Source organism: Seriola dumerili, unplaced genomic scaffold, assembly GCF_002260705.1.
Source record: "Seriola dumerili isolate Sdu_G_001 unplaced genomic scaffold, Sdu_1.0 BDQW01001090.1, whole genome shotgun sequence".
Taxonomy (NCBI): Eukaryota; Metazoa; Chordata; class Actinopteri; order Carangiformes; family Carangidae; genus Seriola; species Seriola dumerili.
In genome coordinates, this window is record NW_019175345.1 from 339,515 (window position 1) to 366,400 (window position 26,886).

General features: G+C 39.6%; 1 protein-coding gene across 2 annotated transcripts; it reads right to left on the reverse strand.

Moving 5' to 3' along the window:
- Positions 1-608: 608 nt before the first annotated feature.
- On the reverse strand, positions 609-25,400 carry LOC111237710 (septin-2). Of its 2 annotated transcripts, none has more exons than XM_022766909.1 (12): positions 25,316-25,400; positions 19,831-19,886; positions 19,276-19,375; positions 19,086-19,172; positions 18,464-18,587; positions 17,472-17,606; positions 16,814-16,931; positions 5,862-5,963; positions 5,500-5,645; positions 5,231-5,314; positions 5,078-5,135; positions 609-1,783 (listed from the first exon to the last, which is right to left on the reverse strand). In XM_022766909.1, exons 2-12 carry the CDS (start codon positions 19,855-19,857, stop codon positions 1,718-1,720), a joined length of 1,047 nt encoding a protein of 348 aa, XP_022622630.1. In that variant the 5' UTR covers positions 19,858-19,886; positions 25,316-25,400; the 3' UTR covers positions 609-1,717. The 2 variants fall into 2 exon arrangements, with proteins under 2 accessions (XP_022622630.1, XP_022622632.1); XM_022766911.1 differs by lacking the exon at positions 25,316-25,400 and adding an exon at positions 25,185-25,250.
- Between the last annotated feature and the right edge of the window lie 1,486 nt (positions 25,401-26,886).

The window sequence follows — 26,886 nt, forward strand, 5'->3', positions numbered from 1 at the left end:
TTATCTCTAAAAGGTCAAGTTAAACACGTCAGAAACAAATGTGCTCACATCTTACAAGAAGCAAATAAACCACACTGTACTTAAAAAATGGAAATAATTATAAAAAACAAATACTAAATAAATCTAAACTGTAAATTCTTACAGCTAAAGACTATAAAATGCCACAGACGTGTGTCATTCAAAAGTAACCCAGAATTAACAAATAAACACTTTTTTCTCTAAAGAAATTTTATTTCGGAGAGAAATACAAAAAATGTTGACACCTAAAAACAAGTCTTTACTGGCATATGGTTAAGAAATAATTATGTTTGTCTTAAAAAGTTCAACAGACAAATGCATATGAGAGCAAAAGACAAGAGAAACAAAATAATGCCAATTAGCACATCAATGACAGCACAGTTCGATGGCACTGCTGAAGAAAAGTTAGGATGTTTAGTGTGCTGCTCACAGAAGGCTGGAGGGAGTTTACACGTATAACAGTTAAATATTGTAGTATTTGATTTTTAAATGGCAAAGCCCAAATATTGTACAGTGTGATGATGGACTGCACATGTAGTGTACAATCAGACCATTAAATTAAATGTCACTGATGCAAATATAGACACATATTAAGTTACAGGACTGTTTAATTAGTTTTGAGTCTGTAGTTTGGCACCAACATTAAGATGATGCAGCTCCTAATGATAAATACAGAAATATTAACAAGGCACATTCAACTATAACATGTCTCTTTATAACCGAGTGGTATTAGTTAGATGACTTGCATATCGTAACTTTCCAGCCTAAAAGCCAAAGAAACGCCTAAATTAAGTTTGTATTTCTGGCTAAAGAATAAGGTTTCTAATTGAACACAATTAAAGGCAAATATTTTGCCTATAAACTAGACATAAGTCCTCGTTCTCAACATGGACAGTTTACCTCGTTCATAACCACACTTACACTGTGGTAATATTAGTTAAGTTATTGCATTATAAGACTGAAGCAAACAGGCACTGAAGGTCTGAAACCATCCAGAGGTAAAGGTGATGGGCTTCTGAATTACTCATAAACCAATAGCAAACCGTTTGTTTTTTTTTTTTTGTTTTTTTTTTTACTTTTAAGTTAAAATATGTTCAAAACAGTCTTAACCTCATAGCAAAATAAATGGAAACTTGTGTCATCAGAAGCTCGGACTTGAACAAAGTGCACAATTTGTGCATATATTTTTGTAAACATGTTAGAGTGATGGCAAAACCTCCTAGTACCGTTGTCACTGGCAGCTCCGTGGACCATAATTAAGACCAAAGACTTAATAACGGATACATGTCAATGATAATCATCAAGTATTCAAATATTTGTGTGGTCGTACGTTTTTAAAATTTTGTTCAGTCCCACCCAGCAAACTACTACAAACAAAATGGAGTCTTGACAAGATGTTGAGGAAGAATTACAAAAAACAAAATGTGCGGTGAGCTCCTGAACAGCTGATGGATGGATGTTTGGATGGAAGCAGATGAAGATGATGTGATGGTGGACGCCTAGTGGGTCTGCAGGGTGGCGGCAGTCAGGGATGGATTCAGAGGAGGACCAGGTGTGTGTGTGTATATGTATTGTATGTATGTATATATTTGTATGTGTGTGTGAGTGTGTGTGTGTGTGTGTGTGTGTGTGTGTGTGTGTGTGTGTGTGTGTGTGTGTTTGTGTGTGCTCGCCGTGCTTCCCTTCTGCTCTGACACTTTTACTCGTCCGATTTCATCTTCATCTGTGCCTGCATCTGAGCGATCATCTCCTGCATGCGTCTCAGCTACAAGAGAGAAGACAAACAAAAATAAGGTGTTTATTTCTTCACACAGTGTTTGCTCGTATTAAAAGCTGATGAGAAATGAAAACTTGGACAAGCTGCTCTCAACACAGCTCAGTACACTTTTTGCTAAAAAACGTATTAGTGGGTAAATCTTTCCAGGGAAAAATCCTCTGCGGGGAAGTGAAGTGTTTTGTGTTTATTATTTGGAATAAACAGAGGGAGGCTCAGGAAGTATTCCTGTGAAAGGTCTACCAAGAGTAAGACAAAACTGAACCAGGATCAATCTGTCTCATAAAGCCAACTCAGAGCTAATGAGCTCAGATTAATTCAAGTCTGGTTTATTTCATAACGTTGAAACACAGACTCAGGACATCAAACACAGATCACATTAAACCACTGAGAATAAAACAGACATGTTTGGTGCTCTGCTTGTAATCATGACTTTGTGGGTTGAAGTCCTATGCAATGAGAACTTTATATGTGTAACTAAAAAAATGTATATGCAAGATTACATTGAAATAAATTTTATGTACCAAATAGGGCCCCAGCCAGGTAATTTATTTAACAGTAAGAAAATAAAAGATTTTTTTAGAGAAACTTAAGTTCTCTATTAGTCTGTGTAAAGTAGAAATACTGTTTAAATACCTTTAGATTGGCTGTCTGCCCGTCTAGTGATTTAATATACAGATGTCTGGGTGGTGTTTATCTAATTTAATTAAAGAGACATTTAAGGGAAAAAACTAACTGAACTGTGAATATGTTGCTCAGTGTGAGGCAACAGCCATGGGTCAGTTAACCAGAGAGATAGAGGTCGCTTCTTAATGTGACACTAACATTCCCCAACGCTGCTGTTGAGTATCTTCTCATGTTCTTAAGGATTCAATATGTTTGAAAAGAACTGATCTGTACAACACATCTCCTGACCACGTCTACACGGAAACCACAATGACTGAACGAACCAAGAAAAGAAAGGCAATATATAGAAAGACAAACTTCAGAACAGACACACAAGAACAATATAAGAGTACTGCACACACTGACTGATTGACAGCTGATTCCTAGAGCAAAAACAAGGCAATGAACGCTTAGCACAAAAACATCTCATGAATTATTACTAGAAATTAATTTATATCAGCACAGCACAGCTCTGATTGCAATAGAGGGAACGGTTTAAAAATGAATGAAGCAAAAAATCAATGTAAAACAATAAAGGAGCTGAAAGGTAAATAAATGTTAATGTGAAAGTAACAACTGGACCATTAATAAGTAAATGAAACCACCATGGGTTGTGGCTGTTAAACAACAACTTTAGCTTTCTTTTATGTCTGCTGCCATCTTGTGGCTGAGTGTAGAACTTCACATGGTTTGTGTTCAGAGATGTTTTACTCAACACTACTTCCCCTTTTTCCTTATCGCCTTCATGTTTGGAAAATTTTAATTGGGTTAAAGATGAGAGAAACATGAAATGTGAAGGCATACTGAAGGTGACTTTCCTTGAAAAGTAGTATTATTTATGAACCAATTAAAAACATTAATGGCTGAAAACAATTATAGAGATCAATTTATACCAACGTTAATATGTATTTTTTTTATTGGAAACTCTACTCTTAATAAGATAAGTTGTCTTATTTCATGCACATTACATTAATATATTCACAATTTCAATGCTTTGTGTGTCTTGTATTATGTCATTCTGTGTTGCATGTTTTAAATAGTGCCAGTTAATCTAAATTGATTCAGTGGAAGTGTAACAATTGAACACTCTCTCCATTTTCCCTTTCATTACTCATCAGTTGCTTTTTAGGAAATTATTAGGAAACTAGGGACTTGTAGAATAAAGTGTTACATTAGTCTGAGTCAAGTCTGAGTAATAGTAGTTACTTTAATATTTCCTCCCACTCAAAACTCAAAAGAAATTTACCACTGTCTCTCAAGCTTTGTGTTTTGGGCTCCTCACATCACTGAGGTCATTCCCACAATAAAAACTGAGCCAGGACATCCAGGCAGGAAGTGATGGCATATCCTGCCTGGGCACATTGTTTACAAACAGTTCTGATTGCACCCCGCCCACTCACTATGGTGCACTGCAGCAGTAACACAAACAGGGCAATCAAGAGCAATCAGGAAACAGGTTATTGCCTAGGGACGTGCAGGCTCCATGGCCCAAAAGGTAAACAATGCATATGGAAGATAGTGGGGTGAAAATAAATAAGACTTTTGATTCTCTTTCTAAAATGTTGTCTCTCTGAAGAATTGAAAGGTTTCCTGGTTTCACCTTACAGCTGGTAAAACCACGGCCACAATGTTAGGGGCACATGTAAAACAAATATGACAAGGCAGTTTTTCTACACAGTAAGGGTGAGTCTGCACATACACTTCACGACATACTGTTCTCTGGGCACATCTGGGTTACTCTAGCTTGACAAATCATATCGAAGTGTGTTTTTGAAGGATGGGTTTGGAGTTTTTCATGTTTGTCTTAATACAAGATTCACATGCCCACATGGACACCGAGAGAGTTTTTGGTCACTAAGTTCCTCCTCTCCATACTGACCATGGCGTAGTGATTCCTTCCTAAATCAGCCTAGATGATGCATATGGAGCAAAATCCAAAGTCCTTGTTCTGTGATTAAGTTGAATTGAAGCTAAGTACCCAAATCAAGTGGAGACCTTTGCAATGGCAGTTTTATGTACAGTAGCTTCACTGCCAGTAATTTGTCCTATTTATATGTCCTCCATAATTATGGTTTTTCTTGTAAAACAATTGAATCTGACTAGCTTCCATGGCAGATATGTACATTTGTTCTGTGTAATTCTGTAACTTTAATGGAATCCTGTGCAGATGTGTGATTGATTAGGATGCATTAGCTGTAGGTGCAAGTTTTAAGTCTCTTTGAGTTGATTTTGACATCATACTAAATGAAAAGAAACCAGAGCTCCTGGAAGGTAAAAAAAGAAAATCATTTAAAATTACAGAGGCACTTGCATGAATTGGGAAATGGTTGTCAGTAATGTGACTTAAGCCCTAGTATGGTCTTTTAAGCATTAAACATGAGGAAAAGGTGAATTTTGTACTACAAAGACTGTAACTCAAACCTTTAGTAGAGTTGCATTAGGTGGGGAGGAATGCAGAATGGAGGATGATTACACAGTGACCAATAATTATTTTAACATACATATGGCAAGTGAGTACTGCATTCATATAAACTTGACAAACCCAAAACTATCATTTAATTTGTTTTGGAGCCTGCACATCTGTATTTACAGCTACACATTTATTATCAGAGTTCTCACCTCAGCCTCTTTCTGTAGCAGGATCTGGTCCTTATCCATCACATCCTCATCCACAGCCCTGCAGGAAACAAAAAAAAAAATTGAATTATTATATCATTAAATGGAGCAGGAGCAGCTCATCCGCTGGTTAATTGATGTAAATTAGTGTCTCACCTGCCCGCTCTCTTCAGCCTCTCTGAGCGGAAGTTCTCGTAATGCAGATCCTGAGTTACTTCCTGGAGGTCTTGCATGTGAGTCCTGCAACAGACAGACATGCAATCCTATCTTCAAACACTAGAAGGCAGTAGAGATTTGCTTTTCTGTTTCTCTAGTGGACTGGTGGACAACCAGTTCAATGAGGCAAAAGTTTTGTCAAGGTTTTAAAAGGCTTCCCTTTGGAACATCCTATTACTTAAACAGTTTTATTACTAGAGGAGACTCACACAAGCATGGTACGTAGTTTGAGGAAGTCATTGTGCTCAGGGTTCTCCACCTCAACAACTCCCCAGGGGTAAAGACGACCACGGATCTTCTTCCCTTTCACCTCAATCAGCTGGTTGGAGCCAATCACAGCAAAGGGAATGCTCGCCTGGGAAAGGAAGATAAAGGTCAATTGATCACCAGAGAGAAACAAAGTCAGAAGAAAGGATATGGACAGAGATGTGGAAAATAGAGGTATCAATCAGAGAGGAGGGGATATGGTGAAGGGAAGCAAGGGTGAATGGTGTCCGTCACTAAACCTGCAGAGGGAAATGTCTGATGCAGGGTCGTAACAGCTGACATCAGCCGTGTGTCCCTCTCTCACCTTCAGGACTCTGGTCTGCTCCTTGAACTCCTCGTCCTCGTCAGAGTCGGCGTCAGGTAGCTGATAAATTTTGATCCCGTGCTCTGCGATCTCATCCAGGATCTAACAGGTGGAAACAAGAGAAACACGCAGGGTGAGGATGCAGTGTCGTGACCTCCTCGTGACCTCCATGAGTTGTCCCATGCAGTTCCATTGCACAGGGAAAAGTCAAGTCTTGAACCCTGTAGAGGTGACACTGCAGATACTACTAAAGAGTCAGCTTGACTTTTTATTGTCAGTCTGTGCTCTAATAGTCCAGAAACCAATGATCTATAAAACCATTTATTTTCAAAAGAGTAAAATATCCTCACCATCACTATCACTAAGGGCTGCTTTGGTTCTAAATGTCTTTTAATAAAAGTGTCTCCATTTGTGTTCATGCTTCAGCAGAAGATGCTCATACAGTAGATATAATATTCTGTTTTAGTTAAATTAACTATGCATCTGTTCTTATACTTGTAGTATAGTTAACTTGTACTGTACTTTTAGTTTATCTTGTCTCAGCTTAAATAAAACTCACAATAGCTGAATGTAATATCAATGGAAGCTACAGCCCATTACAGCATCCAGCATGGCACAGACTTCTGTTATTTATCTAAATATATATTCATAAAACGGGTTCCCTCACTGTGAACTGTGAGTCATATGGACAAAATAACAGCTGCTGCTCTGACCCATAAACAGAAAGTCAGACAGCCCTATAGACTAATACGGGGTTGAGTGAGTACCTGTTGTTGCAGCAACACATTTAATTAAAGCCCCCCATGGAGAAAAAGAGGGGTGAGACAGAAAAATAATAACGGTCCGTGTGTGTGTGTGTGTGTGTATGTGTGTGTGTGTGTTGAAGTTCTGAGAGAATCAGAAACAACGTTCTCACCCTCCTCCATTCACAGACCGACCGGTGAAGAAACAAGGTAAAACAAAGGAGCTTTCTTCACTGTTACCCTCAGGGACAGATGTCAGTATTTATTATTCTAAACATCAAAGCTGCATTTTTCTTTTGTTTTCATCAGAGCAGACTTCTTAAATCCACAATGTAGTCTTATGTAATGGAGCCAAAAAATGTCAAGTGTTGCTTTCCTGACTTTTTGGGGACTTTCATGTACTGCAGTATATAATAGGACAGTGGTGAGTCAGCCAGGAGCCTGGGAAGTGAGTGCAGGTTTTCCTACGGAGCGCAGCTCCTGTTTGAGACCTTGTTATGGCTGTCGCTTGTTTTCTCAGTCAGCTTTGTGCAAAGTGTGTACGAGATAGTGTGTGTGTGGGGAGAGCTGGGTATTGTTGTGGGGCAGATCTAAAAACAAACAGACTTTGGAGGACTCCGGGGAGAGCATGACACCGGACCAGAGCCTCTTTTTCCTTCATTTACTCAAACACCAGTTACAGATCCCTCCAACTTGGAAGCTGGATAAACATCACTCTGGTGGGGCAGAGCATAGAGAATTTTGGGAAACACTCAGTGGGAAAATAAACACGTGTGACACAATGGCAGGAAAAAATGAAACAAATAACAAATCAGGTCAAACAAGTAGATAAGATAGACAAATTCAGAAGAAATGCAATAAAACAGGAAAACGCTAACTAAAAGGCTCCTGAGAAATCAGTTAAATTAACAAACAACTAAGAGAGTGTAACAAATTTTATGAATACAAACTAACATTAAATATCCAGAAACATCTGGTCATTGCACAAACATGAGTACCTTGACTGCCATCATCTGTTTCCAGACCTAGCTAAAGCCAAAAACTGCAAAATGGCTGTTTACCTGAATTATTCTGTTCCGTAACATGTGCTTAGTAAGGCCTGACACCTATAATCAAGACTTCTCAGGGATCATCAGAAGTCGAAATCACTGCCTGCTCCAAATCCCTGTTGCCTCCTGCTGATTTACTGTACACAATGTAAGCCTTAATCCCTAATGTTACACCAGCCTCTCCTCCTCCTGGCAGTTATGTATTTTCATTGGCACAGAGATGTTGGCATTGGGAGCCATTTTGATTTTATGATCATCCTGTTGGGCTTTAATACAACCCCTTACCCCCTCCCCCCTCTCTGTGCTGTTATGGTTGGCCATGCAGGTCCACTCAATGCTGTCAGGGCGGTGTACAAACAATGCCACACAAGACTCCGTATTAATTAGAAAAGGAAGCCCAAGATTTATCGCCTTATGTTTCTGGCTCACATCGCTGAATATGAAGCATTGTTTGTGGAAATATTTCATCATGTTGGCCAGTTATGATAAGTGTGAGGGTGGAGGCTGATGCTGTCCAGTTAGAAAATGGGTTAGAAATGAGGCAAATAGCAGGTGAATCATGTCAGACATGTAATTCCAGTGTTCATTCAGTTCTAGGAATAGCTGTATTAAATATACTGTAGTGGTTTTGTGTAACCCAAATATAGCATACCTGCAGGTCTATACATAGATATAATTACACAAGGTGAACTCATGGGGGACACGTCTAAGTAGTTTTTCAGCCATTGCGCAGCAGGTATAACCAAAACCTCCAATCATAATGAAACAGGGTGCAAACCCATCATTATAAGGATCAACCATTTCATCACGTCAACCTGCCAAGTGAACAATATTTTCATGATTTGTTCATTCTCACAAGCAAACCCACAAAAATATGAATGACTCAAACACCTGCTAAGCAATGAGAAATGATTTCTGGACAAACAACGCTGGGAGGAAAACAAAAAGCTGCCAAGGAAAAGAGCAAAGAGACAAAAGAAGGGATTGTGGTGAACACTGCGGTCCTGACATTCAACAGGTGATCACATGCACAAACACACACACTCACACAGTTTTCTCGTGTGATAGTTGAGGACAGAGCAGACCAAAGCTAAAACTGTAACAGGGAACAATACTTGGAAGTAGACACATGTAGCCGAGCATTCTTAGGAAATCAACAATGCAGAGAGAGAAAAAAAATCCACAAAACAATCAAATTGCATCTTCACACTAATCAACCCTGATTGAGAAAAGCAAGGATCGGGAACGCAGAGGGACCGGACCAGCAGCATTTTTATGTAACGTTTATGTAACCTCACAGCTGCCTGCCAGCTTCTACAGAGGGGCCATGGGAATGAAACGGTGCATCATTGCCATTAGAATTGGCCTTTCTGATCAGCTCTCAGTTACCTTTAAACCTTGTTTCATACTGAGAACCACCTTGAGGAACAGGGGCCCTCTTTTTCCAAGACTTCAGAGTTTATTAAAAGGAAAATCTTGACCACAGCGAGGACTAAGTCCATGTTCCTGAGTGGTCTCTGTCCTTTATGAGATTCCTGTAGTTCCAACTGTGTGTCTACAATCCAGTGAATAAAAAGTTCTTACTTGTGCACCCTCTAAATCCATTTCATGTAGTTATCTTTATGCAAAATGTCTTTCTACAGCAGAAAGGGCTAACATGAGGTGAGTTGTACAAATAAAATGTCTCTATCACTCAAAGATGAAGTCATTCGATTTTTGTGGGCAAAGTTCAAGGTCATGGTGACCTCACGTTCTTGTGAATGCAATATATCAAGAATCCCCAAAGGAAATTTCATTACATCTGACAAAAACATTCACTTGGACTCACGGAGGAAGTGATTAGAATTTGGTGGTCAAAGGTCAAAGGTCAAGGTCACTGTGACCTCAAAAAATGTTGTTTTTGGCCATAACTCATAAATTCATACACTTTTGACACAATTTAACACAAATGTCTAATAGGATAAAATGATAAAGTGATGACATATATCCAAACGGTCAAAGGTCAACTTCACTGTGACATCATAATGCTCTGCAAAAACACTTCTGGCCATTATTCAATGCTGTAACTCAGGAAGGAGAGATTGAGACCATATTTCCTGCAACTTGGCTGGTTGGCAGAGGCATACAACTGCAAGGTGGTAATTCTAGTTTCCTTATGTTTTCACCTTGGAAATTAGGTTTTGATTGTATTTTGGACCAGAGTGAAAGCGAGTGGGCAAATAATTTACATCAAACTGTTTCTTTAACCGTAGAATGTAAAAGTCCTTCTACTAAAACTGACCGTCATATTTGCTGTTTACATCTAAAGAGAAAAATGAAGCACCAATTAGTCTGATGAATTCCAACTGTGTGCCCAATAAACTATGTAAAATATGAGTTCTGGACAAGCAAAAAGGAAAAATGGACTCTTCCCACATGAAGGGCCAACCCACTATTTGATAAAGAAAGAAATACTATAATGAATGTAGTGTAATCATCTCCCGTTGTAAATCTAAGTCTGGAATGGTAGAAAGCCTTTGAAGTTTCAAGTGCGGACTGCTTTATGTCTGTAAATTGCATTCCTACAGTCTGAAACACAGAGGAAGGTTACTCCACCATCTTCTGCCAACAAAATACAACAAGACTTCTTTATTCACAAAAGCAATGATTTAGTCAGTCTCTCACACAACAAATATAGATATTTACTCTCAGTGAAGAACACTGAGCCGTGTGCCACTGTATTAATATTTCTGACACATACCTCAATTAAAAGATTACCAGACAAACAGCAGAAGTCTGGCAAGAAGAAAGTTTACTCCTTGCTAGACTTTTACTTTTTCTACTTTTCTTTAGTTTACAAACTTAATTTGAGAGAAAATTCTTCTCTCTTGCCAGGAAACTCCTTTCAAGTAACTGTCTTTCTCCTGCCTGCAGGCAGTCTGAGGGGGTGAGGGAGCCCCAACAATACCTGATCTAGGGGGGGTCATCAGAGGGATTTAGACCTCATACCAGCCTCCTACACAAACACACACACATTCACACACAAACACACATAGTGAACTGCTGTCTCACTATGTGAACTGGTATAATCTGGCATCAGGAGTAGCAAGAGTTCAGGAGTTACGTGTGTGCAGCTTGCAGCAGTGTGGAAGCTCCAAGAGGCCACTGAATCACCAGGTATGGGAGGACGGCCTGGCAAGAGAGGTCAAAAGTCTGCTCACATCTCCAACTACTCCGACCTGCAGAGAGTATACAGAGCTAATCCCACCGGCTGGTCAAATATCATCTCCTACTAAAAGTACCTATACAGCACAGAGCAGCAGAGGGAAAACAATAACTTTTTGTTCACAGGATTAAAGACACTTGCATGCATGCACAGAAACACATTCCAGATATACCCAGTCAGAGTCTGAGACTGAGTGGACGGTCCAGGCTGGAACAGACCGGACCAGAACAGCTGGATTTGTTCTAACAGGAGGTACAGAGGAAGCCCACAACCATGGTAACGAGAAGGCATCATATGAGTAATGGTGATCAACACATTCGCACGCACATATCCACACACACCCAAACTCCTATTGTCTGGGCTAAGTATTAGTACAGTTAAGACCACCCACCTCTCCCTCTGATCAAAGAGCGTGGAGAGGAACAATCATGCTATTCATGTAATCTTGTATTTAAGTGAGATTTAGAAAGGGGACAGTGCGACTTAAAGGTTTCAAACACACATCAGGTTTTGTGACATTGGCTAGTAATCAAAAAGGTCTCAGTGGTAAACCCAACAGCAAAAAGTGACTCATTAGTAGCATGGAAAAGTCCGGAAACCATCTTTTCAGGTCGGTCCTCAAAAAAGGAAACCTGCTGTTTCCACATTATAGTGGGCTTGAACTTTCTTTACTTGAGAGCAGATGATTGTGTGTAATAGAACTGCTCGCACCATGAGGAAAAAATGCATATTTATTGTTTTAAAATCTGCAGAGACGTGGAGAATGCCCTGACACAATGACCGCTGGAGGGCAGAAAAATAAATATATCCGCGTGCTGGAAACACTGGCAGGAAAAGCACCGGGCACAAGCGGACCAGGGACTCATAAACTTAACTTACACACACAAGAGCATTAAGGTATAAATGAAATAATCACCACTCAACCTTTACTCATGTGGCGGCAGTGTAGATATGTAAAAAGAAAGAATATTATAAAAGTTGAACATCAAGTTCACATAATTACACATCATCCATCAGCTGCCTTTACCTGCCTCAGAATTTCCTTTCCTGACCACTGAAGTTTACCCTTTGTGTTAAAACTGATTCACTTTCTGTTATTGTCATTTAAGAAAACCTGGTGACAATACTGGCCAGTGCGAGCGGTCCAACACTGATAATGTGTCCCAGTGGAGCCGTAGAGCTGGTTCACACAGCGGGAGTATGGTGGAGTGGCTGGGGGAGACAACAGCCAGTCAGACAATGAGGGGAAAAGTGTGACAGTGCCTTGGCCAGGGGTAAAATATGGCAGCTGAGGGGACAAACATGAGGGAGGGTTTTGGTGAGAGAAGAAAGGAGAGGAGAAGAGGAAGATGAGGGAAGTGACAAGAGATGTGGGAAGAAGCCAAAGAAGGGAGGAAAACAGAGGGGAGTGGAGGGAAGAAAAGGGACTGAACTATTGTCTGCTGCCTGCAGCCTCATGCGAGAACAGAGGAGGAGCTGGGTTCTCTAGACCTCGCTGACCTCTGGCTTAGGAGAACAGCTTTTAGTCTTCACACAAAAGAAAAAAAGAGATATCACATAGATTGGGGTTGAGGCCTGTGGCAAACATGTATCTGGCTGGCTTCTGCTAACCTTTCATCATAATTAAAGGGTTTAATGCAGCTTTCTTGTAGCTATACTACTGCTGGTTGTTTTTAAAGCCTACAGCAGGATTTCAGATGTTTGAGTATGCTTTTCCTTACTTCTAGGCAGTGTTTATGATGAACTTTTGATGAATTTCATCAAAGGATGAAAACTAACGTGCAGAGTCTCCACATTTGTTCACTGGCTCACATATACTCAGTCAAATTTATGTTCCCATGTTCAAATCTCACATCTGAAAACTGAGTTTCACATGAAATCACAACAAGCAGGCCATTAAATGTCAATTTACCTTCTTGGTTTTAAAAGGTTTTGGTGGCATATCACAAATGAACTTCCCTCCAGCACCTGAACGCAGCGAGCCACAACAGCCTTTGGCTGGATGTACAATCTTTTGCACATTGTTGACCCACATGACTTGAATTTTATACTGACACATTTTACCCTTGGAAATAAAGCAATTCAAGCAAGTTGTTTTCCAAATTAAAATAAAGTAAGGCTGCAACTAATGATTATTTCATTTGCGATTGATCTATAGATTATTTTCTCAATTAATCATTTTGGTCCATTAAATGTTAAGCAAAAAATTTTCAGCATTTTTTCTACAGAAAATAACTTAAATGAGATGACAGATTAATCTTCTGCCATTTAAGTCATTGCTGTATTAAGAGAATCCTATGAAAAAAACAGACACATGAAAAGCAATCTTTTCCTCAGAAAAAAGTAGTGATTTTTACTTGCTTTCATCAGGATTCCAGTCTAAACCAGCTGTGTACTGTCGTCAATGTTCAAACAGAAAACAACCAGCAAAGCAGTTTGAGACTAAAGCCCCACACAGGATATGACTGCAAGGTCCCAGACTGAGAGGATCAGCCCCTCAATATACGCTCCTCAGGGCAACTTATGAACTGGGGACTAGAGAGACCATGGTGAAGGAAATTGGCATTAGAGCAAATTAAAAACGAGGCCACAAAGAGGCAGATGAAGAAAGTAAGAGGCAGCTGAGTGAGTCACTGCCAGCAGAGGAAGGATTGGGAGAGAGGCAAACAGAAGTAAGGGGATGAAAGCTGAAAGGTGGGAAGTTTGTTCACTTTGTGTGTGAGCCTGAGCTGTACACGGCTGCAGGTTCTGTCTTGTCAGTGGAACAGTCTTGACACATTGCAGGAAACTTTTATTGTTCTGTACAAGCTGTTTCCCCCTAATAATAAGTGAGAGGACTGGACGAGCCCTGGAGGAGCGGGGGTCCTATTTTCTGAGAGGCAAATGGCTCAAAATGGTGAGAAAGTACCTTGCAAAAAAACAAACTAATAAATACTGTGGGAGAAATGCTGGGGGTTATCAATCATTCTCCAGCACCCGGCTTTCTGGCAGGTTCTTGGCTGCCGGCGCTGTGACCTCAAAGGAAGGCCTGGTGCGCCGGGGCACTGTACGGGACTGTATGGCAGGAATCAGGCATGTATACCTAAGAGCCACTTCAGCTAATCTGATCGAACCAACAAATACTCGCGCCAGATATATTTGTTCTCCTGAGAGATACTTAGGAAGATGAATGGACATTAGAATGACATTTCACATTTTAAATGACTGCGCTTGCATGCACACAAGAAAAAACATTAGCGTAATGAATCAGTAAAGGCAGGGAATAAAACAGCACATTTACACTAGCTGCAGTTGTCTGATTTTTCAATTTTAGTGATAAGATGCTGCAATTTTTTTTAATTGCCAGAGAATTTGGATGTTCCAGGGGGGGGCTACCTCTGTATCTGCAGACCACATAGTTTTCACTCAACCTATCTGCTGGTTTAATCTTTCACTTTTTAGAGGGATATAAATTTACAAATGGTGATCTTCCTGCTCAACCCACACTACATGTGTGTAATTAGGTTACTGTCAAAAGCCACAAAATATCGATAAATAAAATTTGTTATTTGAAAAACACTGACAGAAACCTTCCTGAGTACAGAAGCACAACTGCAACAAACTCATTTTTACAAATTGAGATGAAGATAGAAGTTGTGTATGCCCAAAATGTTACTAAACAAGCAATAGTAGGAATAATATGCCATCCTTAGGGACACACAGCGCCATTTCTAAATGTGGGGCAGATAGCGCAATTAACCCTCTGTATTTCCTGACAATAATGGCTTGTCCAGGAACTCGCTATCATTAAATACAGTCAAACTAAATTTAAACATGTCTTTAATGTGTGTCCAGTACTTCTAACTTCTAAATATAGTTTAGAAATAATCATGGTTTTTCATTGCTAGAATTAGCACATTTATGGATTTGGGCACTTGGTGTGTGTGTGTGTGTGGGCCCTGTGCATGCTTTTGTCCATTTTTTTTTTTTTTTTGTTGAAGTCCACAGCTAATTGCTCCTTAGTATACAGTGGGAAATGTCTGTTAAGGGAACAGTTAGTGGAGCATGTGAACAAACTCTACTGGTCAGATAGTGTTGTGAACAGTTCAGCAATAAAGAGGTCAGATCACAGTGATACAGTTACAATATTTTCCACTGCCACACTATCATTTCCCACTCTGCCGCTATTGGCTGCGCTTGTACAGTATATGATGTCTAACAGTAAACTGAATAAAAAGCAAAGCCTTAACAAAATTAAAAAAAAAATGATGCCAAAACTGTAATCAAGACAGATGACCTGCTGCAGGCTGCCAGCTGGATCAGAAAGCCACAAGCTTGGGGGTTTTCTGTAGTTTGGGGCGGGGGTCAGCACTGGCAGGAAACATGGTTTTGTTCATCTTAAGTGCCAGAGGAACGCTCAGAAGGTTCGAGGAAGGTCAAAATACAAAACAACACTACAGAGTACAATTCAACTGGCAGGTCCCTTAAGGAGAACGCAGTGGGGGAATTTCAGAAAGCTTTTTGATGCTGGAGCAACTTGTGTACTGGTGAAAATGCAGAATCATACTGAGTTCTTAGATTTTGATATTGTGACAAATGTGAAATCCTGTTGTCTCAGGAAACACAATGAGAAAAGTATGTGCCCAGAATGCCCAAACTGGGACTCTTCTTTTGAGATGCTGCATCAGCGATTTTAGGCATCTGACTGTGGGAGCTTTGAAACAAAACAGACTTCCAGAGCTGGACTCCAGTCAGCCGACCAGCCCGAGCCTGCCAGACCACCGGCTTCAAGACCTGAATGAGACACAGGTGGGAGGTTTGGGCATGCAGGGTAGGTGGAAAGACAGGCTGACTTCCAATTAAAAGCCCAGTGAAGTGGACTGATGAAAAAGTAACTGCAATTTCAGCTCCACACACTGCCCACACATTTCTGACTGCAACTAATGATAATTTTTATTATAGGCTGGTCCGACAATTACTTTCTCGATTAATCTCTTTTCCTGTAAAATGTCAGAGAACAGCAAAGAATGCCCAACACAACTACTCAGAGTCTAAGGTGACATCTTCCAATTTGTCTGAACAACAGTCCAGAACGCACTGGATACTCAAATAATGATTACATTACTCATTAAGGAATAATGATTAATGATACAAAAAGGAGAAAATCAGCAAATCCTCACAGAGAAACTACAGCCAAAAAATGTTACCCAATTAATTTCTAGTGGTAAATGAATTGACAAATAGTTTCAGCTTCTCTCTGAGTTTGCATGGAAATCTACAGCACTGTAAGTTGTTAAAATGTACCTTTAAAAATGTTCTTGCATGTGAGAGGTTATCAGCTGAACATGTTGCATGTTCATGAGGACACCCCTCATGTGTGTGTGTGTGGTATTGTACTACTCTGTCCTTCCCCCTCTGGACTACAGGAAGCTGAGGAGCGTGCAGGCAGGCAGATACTTGGGTCACCTCCAACAGGAAGTATCTGGGGTGGGTTGAGACTGGATTTGATGTGTTCCATCTATATTGTATAGGTACAAAACTCTTTTTCTACATCTGTCGCTCCTATTGTTTCCTCTCATGTTGACACTCTTTGTACTTGTACTGAACAATCTGGCTGTATCATCAAAAACACAAGAATGTAAGCCATAAATCACTGCAGTTACACAGGGAAGTACATGTGTGCTTTATCACACAAACAAAGATGTCTGACACACAAGGCTGCCAATATGGCTGGATAAGTGATTCTGCTATTATTAGAGTATTGTTCAATGATCCAATTTCTAATGGCTAAACCATGGACCTGAAGATGGGATAAGAACAAACACAGAACATCGTGACAACAAGTGCTTAGACATTCCAGCCTTCTTGAGCCAAGAATCAAATCTAGGGGAAAGATGATTACATATACTGTAGACAGAAAACAGTGGACAGCTGTGTGTGAGAGTGTGTGCGAGAGTGTGTGTGTATCAAACTCACCCTTCTCTTCAGGCGATCCCTCTCCCTCAGTGTCAGTGTGTCAGCCTTGGCAATGACTGGGACTATGTTGACTTTGCTGTGGATGGCCTTCATAAACTCCACATCCAGTGGCTTTAGACTGAGAAAGAAAAAGAAAGAGAAGGAGAAGAAGAGGAGAACATCAGAGAAGTGAATTGGATTATGTAACGTAAAATTACATGACAAAACTTGGAGACACAGCAGAACTTAAAAGGTAAAATTTATATGTGTAGACAGGGGACTACAGTTCATACTCTACACCCCTCTCTTCATCATAAGATGAAAATAGTTTGTTACTGGAAGTGTATACTAATTAACCAAAGCCAGTTCCTACTGCTAGCTACAAAATGTTTATGGTGAAATACTAAGTAGCAGCTTTTTGCGCAAGAGATGCCTTATTTTTGAAAGATCCAAAATGAAGAAGTTCTGTCTTGCTGGCATCATTCGTCTGCTGGTGGTATGGTGTGGTCAAAACAAACATGTCTTGAAATACCACCAAAATCAAGGCGAAATAATAATATGTGATGGGAACCATGAAATATATTTTCCAGTCTCTTTATTTCAGGTGATCTTTGGTGATCAATGAGATCAGCATAAGCTCACAGTTGGTGTCTGTACAAGTGTGTGTTTGTTTGTTTACCCATGTCCAAATGGAGATATGAAGTAGAAGCAGCAGTGCACCCTGTTGTCCACTATGTGTCTTCGGTTCAGCCCGCTCTCATCGTGGAGGTATCGTTCAAACTGATTGTCAATGTATTGGATGATGGTCTTGAAGCTGACACCAAAGGCAAAGAAACAGAGAAATAGTCATAAACTTCCTTAACCACACAAAACAACCACGTGAACACTATTCTACCATTAACACAGAGAATGGCATTGCTAGCTTCAAGGAAAAGAAATCTTATATCAAGTAGTATTTCTTGTTAAGGAGAAATTCTGAGCTAAATATTCTTTTGGATTCCTGCAATTACTCTGTAGTTGTGTGACTTACTATGGAAAAAACAGTATATTAGCATTTCACAACATCTTTTTATGACCGATTTGCTGGTGTGATAAAGATAAAGTCTAACTGATGAAGGCATTAGATTATTTCTAGACAAACAGCACAGTACGAAAATCAATGTGTGTGCAGTCAATAAGAAATGCCTTATCAAATTTGGCTAAATTTATTTACTTCTGAACATTTATAATTTCATATTGAGTGGACAACAATGGACAAATTCTACAGGGAGAAAGCAAAGAGGAAGTAACTATTCTTCTGTTACTTCATCTCTCTTACAGTAATTTCCTTTTTCGTAGCCTTTAAAGGAGAGTACGTGGGTCCAGCAGTGTAAAAATACAGCATTTCCAGGAAAACCCACAGGAAATAGATCTTGGGCAAGGAGGCCACATTGACACCACTGTCTTGAGGATACCACACAAGCAAACACACACATGTGCACGCACCAACATTTCAAGGAAATCTAGACATAGGGAATGTAGAGGGAGGAGAGGTAGGAAATAGGGAGTTTGGGATGAAATTTGAGAAAGGGAGTTGTTGAGCACAGGAGGGAAGGATGAGACAGCATGCTGGACAGGAAACATGTCCCAAGTTGTTATCACTCCTCACTCCTCCACAGCACACAAACACACCAGTCCTGGCTGTTGATGGCGTCGCCGTATCCAGGGGTGTCGACCACAGTGAGGCGAAGCTTCACTCCTCTCTCCTCAATCTCCACAGTTGATGCCTCAATCTGCACCGTCCTCTCTATCTTCTCTGCGGAATAGAAGTACAGGAATAATTAATGGTTGCGTAACAGTTGAGACACCTCAGTAACCATGTGGATTCACAGCACTGAAATCCAAAATTTCTGTCTGAGCCACACGCTCATACAAACCACTCAACTGCCACAACCGCAGGCTTCGAGGAGGTGGCTACGCCTTAAAAAATGAAATCATGGCTTTGTCATCTAAAAGGACTACGTGTTTTCTTATCTGCACAAACTGACCAGGGAGGGTCTGGATAATAGTTTTCAAGCCAGAACAAGTACTAATCCAAGTCAAGTCATAAGAAGGACAGGGTCATATTTTGAGACGAAGGCATTCCTAACATTCCTCTTGAAATACTGCTCTGCTGGAGATATTGCAGCAGACATTTCTGTATTATTACACTGTGCATATTTGTGTATATCCATGCATGTGTGTGTGTGTGTGTGTGTGTGTGTGTGTGTGTGTGTGTGTGTGTGTGTGTGTGTGTGTGCACTGGGGAGTATACCTGCGGCACCAGGGATGTAGCGTTCAGGGTAGAGATCAGTGAGAAACAGGCTGTTTATAAGCGTTGATTTGCCCAAACCAGACTCCCCTGGCAATCGAAGAGAATGGAAAATAAAGCTCTATTCTCAAAGGAAATCATACTGAAATCATCTGGATCAAATCTACATTGTAAGAAAAGAATGATCACTCACCTACAACCATTAGGGTAAATTCAAACCCCTTTTTCACTGATTTTCGGTGCACTTGGTTTGGGAGGTTGGCAAAACCTACATAACCTGCTGCATCTGGGAACTGTAGAGCACAAAAAGACACACATTCAAAATTAAGGTCAGAAACAATAAGAAAGTACATATCTTGTCAAAAAAATATATAGTAATTCAAATTAAAAGGGTTAGTAACTATGTAATTGTTGTTATGTAGTTTTTCCTTTAACTCAGAAAATCTGCTAACCAACTCCCCTGACATTTTATGAGGTGTACGGTATGTGTAAAGGTGTAAGTGAGATTGATGATGATGCATATCATTGAGAAATCCCAACAGCCAATAAAGCCTAGCTATGAAACACTTGCATTTATACAGGATATCCTCTCTGGATGCCTGTGGACGTGTGTGTGCATGAGATTACAAGTGCCATGAGTCTTAATCACCACTGCTTCATTAAAAACCCCTTCTGTAGACTCTGATTTATCATAGTTGATTACATTTCTGTAATCAATACATTGATTACATTTCTGTCTGTTACTCACCTTCCCTTTTTCTCCAGACTGAGACATCGCTACTGTTTACTGGATGTCTGATGAGCCTGATGGTGGAGAAACATCAGAGATACAGCAGTAAATAAAACCAGAAAAATCATCTAAAAAACAGTTAAGATTAACCTCCCCCCTATTAGTAGCAAACCATCACATTAATACAAAAATCATGAGAAAAAAAAATCAAATATTGCCAAAAAACATGATTTGCAATATTGCCCAGAATAGCCTGATAAACCCAGAGATACCAGTGGGAGAGTTGCTTCATGTGGCTCATTTTTCTCAAGCATGAATCAAAAACCCAACTGACTCTCTGGATATTTATCTTATAAACTGTGACTTGAACAACTCTGCACCACTGAGTCCGCGTTAAAATGTTCATTCAGGCTGACGACTACCCTGTTCTCTAACACTATCACACGGAAGGAGAAGAGATTAAGAGCTCTGGGCAACAAGTTTGTTCCCAGACTCCCATTAAACTGTTACAGACTAGTGTACCCCGTGCTCCTGCCCCAATCTATGACCCTTTGCAGACGACAGAGCAACAAGCTCGCTTGATAAATTAGCTCCATAATGACTGAGCAGGAAGAACAGGCTCCATTTTATCACCAACACACAGGCCCTTGACAGGTGGAGTGTGATAAGCATTAGAAAGAGGCAGGCTGCGTTGCGCTGCCAAACGGAGATGCACTCTGGTTACGTAATGTTAGTTGGGGGAAAAAGGTGGCATGGGAACCTGAACTGACCTTTCTCCATTGGCATGTGATGCAACACACATTTGTGGTCACTTGGGGAACCATTTCACACTGTTAAATGCATTAGATGGTAGTCAGGGGGCCCTCTGTATCTACATGAAAGTGGGCAGAGATCTCTCATACTGACAGGGTGGTTTCACCGAGCCCACAAGGCGAACAATGGCTGTTTATCCCTCTGGTTCCTGAAGCCTTTCCTATACAGGGCAGCTCAGCTAGGGGAGGAGGGAGAACACGTGCCTCACCCCTGACCACATTCAGCACCGGCCACATGCAGGACAGCGAGGTGAGACACCAGCCATTCAGGGTGAAGGAGTGCCAGTTTAGGGGCTAAAGGTCCATACAGGTCAAAAGGATAACCCAGTCAAAACAATGGAGGGGAGATGAGGCCTTGTCAGGGAGGTAAATTTTAAAAAAAGGTAAAAATGATCACTGATATTGAGAATGGGCAACCAACGTAAGTGTTATAGAAACCACAAAATAGTATTATGACACCAATTTAACTCAAGCTGACTCAATTAATTGATCAACCATAACTGGAAACCATTGTAATAATCTGTAAGTTGTTAAGTCATTTTGTAAAACAAAAATATCCAAAAATTCACTGGTTCTAGCGTCTCAAATATGAATATTTGCTTTTATGATAAAAAAATAAAATAAAAAATACATCTGCATAAGAGTGATGGACATTTTTTTTTACAAATTTCTGATATTTTACAAACCAAATGGTTCATCGTTTAAGTAAGAATTAATCAACAGAAGAAACAAGTTGTTTTCACTGATGAAAACAAGACTAAGAGTCTTCAGCAATGCAATGTTTCAAGTACAATGTTTATAATGTTTATCATATTCAGGAAATCTATCAGGAAAATTAAATAGAGGAAAATTCAGAAAAATCACCACAGTGGTAAAGAGATATCCTCTGTGGAACATAAATCTCTTTACTAAACATGTGCTAATCTGTGAAGTACATGTTGAGATATTTCACTAAATAAATAAATATTTTGACCTGCTGGTGGCATAAGAAGAAAAGTCAGAGGGACCAAAGTCATTGAGATTCATCCTCAGCGCACCAATGGATATCTCTATCACATTTCAAGGGAATTCATCCAATAGTTGTTGAGACATTTCACCAGAAACAAAGAAGTCAACCTCACTGTGGCACTAGAAAACAAGTCAGGCTTCTAGCAAAGTGATGGATCAGGCCAGCATTGCCATCCCTCGAGCCACAACACAAGTGTGGCTTAATCATTTGTTTCAGCCCTAAAAACAAGGACAATAATACATTTGTTTTCATTTGTAATTAATATCTAAGTTAATGTAGCGGCACACACAGGCATATCCATTAGTATCTCACACACACACACACACACACACACACACACACACACACACACACACACACACACACACACACACACACACACACACACACACTAACTATTATTCCTCGACAGGCTCTGTGGGAACCTGCATTAGTCCAGCAGCAGATTAATTAAACCGTTCCAATATCGCAGTTGTAATATTACAAAGACAACACTACAGGACAGACAGGCGGGAGGCACACTTCAATAATACTCTCTTAATAATGGCCATTTAATCGGCCAGGCTGCTGAGCTGCTTACACACACACATACACACAGCTATCAACGGGCCAGACGTGGGGGAGATTAAACAGTTTGGGCCAAAAGGGAAAAATGCCACCTTAGTTAATCCGAAGTTCTTGGCATGTAATGCATTTACAGTTGATTTATTGGCTGGAGTAAAGCCATGAAGGGGCAGCAGTACTAGCAGAACTATTTACCTTCCTGACAGGCACTGTCAAGGGTCCACACACCAGCTCTCCATGGATTAAGGACTTTCTGTTCTTACTGGAAACACTGAAGCAATAATTTTGCACCATGGAGATTTAGCGAACTAGGTGGCATCACAACAATTACGGTAATTTACTGGCAAGTGATCACAGCAACAGGGACCCCAGAACTCCTGAGCACAATAAAATGATGTTTGGCACATGTAAAGACACACACCCACCGTCATACACAAACACACAACACTCGTGGACATGGGGGCCTGACTGTAATTAAGTCGCCCTTGGGGACCAAAGGTAGTCGTGGTGGGCAACAGTAATAAAGATATGATACTGGTTTTTAAGCTGTGCTTTTAAAAACACTTAATAATATGAGCCCACGGGGAAGGGGGGAGCCACAATAGGCGGAATGAAAAAGCCTTTCAACCATGAGGAAACCAGCAGGCTTGTTCATAACACACACAGTGTTTAAAGCACAGGATGGACCATTTATGATGATGGGGACAGGAGAGGAAATGACTAAAAACATAGCATACAGAAACAAAAATGTTATTCTAAAACTGCTCACACAGCTGTTATATTGTTCAATGAACCTTATCTGGAAAAGGTTCTACATTGATGATTAAACGTGAAACTAAAACCAAGATTACAGTAAAAGGTGCGAGTACTGTAATTTTTTGTTTATCTTCCTGCACCTTTCTGGCCATAATTATGTTCCATCAGTAGGTACATGTGAGAATAAGTCAAATCAATGCACAATCAAATGGATGAATGATGAGATTGAATAATACTGTGAATTCTGCTTTACTGTGTTGTCTGTCATTGCAAACTGAATATCTTTGGGTTTTAGGCTGTTGGTCACACACAACAAGCAATGTGAAGTTATGATGGATATTTGTCACTTTTATAGACTAAATTATTCATCCAAAAAATATTACACGTTAGGGGACAATGTGATACTATAAGACAACATAAAAATTTTTAGAGTCAGAGATTTTATTATAGCCTACTCTTTATACAGATGCCTTTATATATACTGCATGTATCTTATAATATCAACTTTGTGGACAATTTAAAAAAATGAATGAGCACAAGTGAGCTGGACTGATTTACAGCAATATTGGACTCAGGGATTTTTGTACGAATGTGATAATGTACCTGAATTTGTCAGGTAGTTTGCTGTATAAGCCAGAAACATACAATTCTGTATCCAGTTACTTTATCTATTAATTGTTTCTCAGTTGAATTTCTAGAAAAATAACGATTTCGCAATATATATTATCATGAAATAAAATGACATACACTATAGAAAAATGTATCCATATCATCGAACCTCAAGACAGATAAATCAATAATGTAAAAATATAATTTAGAGCTGCTACGAACAAGTCTATTGATTAATTTGATATAATTTCTTGATTAATTGTTTGATCTTTAAAACATCAGAAAAAGGTGAAAGATGCCCATCACATTATCCTAACCCTTGTTTTATTGTGATGACAGACAATAAAACAAGGGATCAAAGTTGTTTCTAATGTGTGTTTCTTCTTCCAGTTTTTCACACACAGTCCAGTGAATAAAGATATCTTGCTGTGTTACATCATCATTCAAACCTCTGACACAATAGCGCAGGTCCACTTGGGTTTGTCAACGTGAATCAAGTTTTGTTTTTCCATTCACACCACGGTGCAAAGCGGGAGGAAACATCACCTTGTAGTTTATAGAGTAAGACAGATGTCTTCCCCAGCGCTTCTGTCCCGGGCCAGTGTTTATGATATAAGGTCGCAGGAAGGGGAAAGGTCAGAGAGCGGTGACGATGCTGGATCAAGGCTTGGGACGTCTTTCAGTACCAAGAGATGTTTTCTTTCTGATATCAAATTGATATGTGTCCAACTGGGTAAAAAGCAAAGTTGTTTCTTAAGTAAAGGGGCAGCTGCCAGCCCGAGATTACAGCTCACCCAGTCTGCCTTGGTGCCCATACTGTTCACCACTCAGCAAGAAAGGAAGTGAAATATACATGTTTTCACTGAGCCAAAGCACAAGCAAAGATGGATGATAATTCTTCAATAGTGGCCCTCCGCCACATCTTAGACAGACACATAATGAGAATACGTTATTGTTTCCCACTGTTATTGTGAAGTTGTCTAAACATGAAATTTATTTTGCGCAAATGTGCTTTACAATCAAAGGTCAAGGAGTGATCAGATGTTAGAAAGCGATTTCAGAGGTCAGGAATGTTACACAAGAGGAATTTACAGGAAATGTGTGAAAGCCAAGGCTTTGAAGGGCACATCTGATGCAGATTTTATATGATACTGATTTAGGAATATATATGCCCACTGAAGTGTGGATAGTTTGAAGAGAGTAAGAAATGGGGCAATGGGAAAATAGAGGAGTTCAAAAGCACTGAGTGTTTAAAAAAAAAAAGGTACTGGGCTATCATGCCTGCTTAGAAAATCTGAAGAGGAAATGTTTCCTTGGACAATTTTGCCAGATAGTTTAAAAGAATATAAATCAATGCTTCAGTCACTGGCCAGGGGACGTGTGTGAAGGCCTCTGGGTCTGTAACAGTTGGATGTCCACCACACCCAGTCTGTCTGTCAGACACTGACTGAATTTACCAAACATCAACTGGGACAATGACAATACAGTTTGTACGTACGCCGCTTAGTTAGATACCATTCAAAAGTAATTTTCTTTTTAAAAACATGTTTGATAGAGCGAATTTGAGTGCCACACAGCACCAAAACTTTACATGTCAAACTTTAGCATGCAACAGTTGTTACCGCGGCTGGTGTCCTGTTGCCAGCTCGGCTTCAACTGACGCTCCGGTGTGTCTTCTTCGCCCTGCTCCGACTCAACCTAACAGCTTGTTTAAAAAAACACGATAACAACAAACCACAGAGCAGTGCCTTACCTCAGAGTAACTTTGAAATATTGTTAATCAACAGGAGCTTTTTTTGCCTCTCGCCACTGTCCCAGCCCAGGAAGGGAAACCCGGAAACCGTCCCCGTGAGTCCGCCCTCGTCCCTGAAGCTTCTCTTGTCCAACGGCTGTCGTGCTGTGCCACATACGCCATTATGGTTCAAAGGCCAGGACGGCTGAGCCATAGAAGGGCATTGCTGGTCAGATCCAATATGGCTGCTTAAGTATTACAGTTGCTTTAACAGGTTCCTCTTTGACCGCTGACATTTTTAACTTAACTTAATGTCAGCTTTGTAACACATTTACTAAAAGTAGGCTGCTGCACGTAAGTACGAATTTGAGGTACATTGGTGGAGTATTTTTCTTTTAATGCCACTTTAAACTTCTACTCCACTGCATTTCAGCGGGAAATATTTGACATTTACCTATTTGATAGCTTTAATAACTTTACAATTAAGACATTTATATATAAACACAATAACAGCGTGTAGAATATGATAATTGCTGTAAATGCTGTTTATTAACTACTCAACAGTCGATTAACAGAAAATTAATTGGCAATTATTTTGATAATTGTTTAAATAATTTTTTATGTAAAATGTCAAACATTTCATTGTTTCTGGTTCTCAAACGAGATGATTTTCCCTCTAATTAATTATTCATTAAAAAATATTTATAACATTTATAAATATTGTTTATTAACCTTTAATAATTTTGAAGTTTGGACTGTTGGCTTGACAAACAATCACTGTGAAGGTGTCATTTTACACTCTGGCTAATGTTGAATGCATATGTTACGAATATTTACAAAACCAAGCAATCAATCCATTAATCAAGAAAATAATCAGCAGATCAACTCAATTCAATAAAAATAATCTTTAGTTGTAGCCATATGTAAAATGGTTAAGTGATCTCCACCTCAACCAACTACAACAGTAAAATCCTATTAGATTCATGCATGAGTAATAATACTGACAGGTCATGCATGTAATCAAATAGTGTAACAATCACAGGGTGTGCTAAGCCATTTGACAATCATTAATTCCTGTAAAGTGATGATGACGAGGTTTTAAAAAATGCTTACAGACTATAGTTATTGCAAAATAAGTCAAATTTTAACAAAAAGTGGAAGGAAAGTATCCTGCAGTAAACTAGAACTGTATAAAAGCAGCTGAAAAGACAAAAAATAAATTTGTTGTTTACAGTAAGGGTCATTATAAGTTATTAGGCTACAATTATTCTAGGCTACCATGGGTGGTGCATAACCAGCCACCCGACCTCAAAAATAAAAGATATAGGCTAAGAAAAAACAACAAAAACATTCACAAGAACGTTGTAAAAAGACATAACACATGCAATAAGAAATGATAATCCAAGGGAAAATTCAAGTAGGCTATGAAATTAAGAAGAGCTGCAGTTATAAATAGTTATACTGTTTCTGTAGAGATCAGGGAAATAGAAAAGACAGAGAATCGGGTCTCTTTGGAAAAATCAGCTTGAAATTTAAAGTGAAGGCATTTAAAATGAACATTATATTTTCTTTTCTTTTCTTTTCTTTCATAT

What these genes read in the sequence shown, in the direction of transcription:
- LOC111237710 (XM_022766909.1), bottom strand. Translation starts at nt 19,857, where the DNA reads ATGTCTCAGTCTGGAGAAAAAGGGAAG. An exon ending in ATTTACCCTAATGGTTGTAG is followed by an intron (nt 19,173 to 19,275) that starts GTGAGTGATCAT and finishes TTCGATTGCCAG; the next exon opens with GGGAGTCTGGTTTGGGCAAA. An exon ending in ATATCTCCATTTGGACATGG is followed by an intron (nt 16,932 to 17,471) that starts GTAAACAAACAA and finishes TTTCTTTCTCAG; the next exon opens with TCTAAAGCCACTGGATGTGG.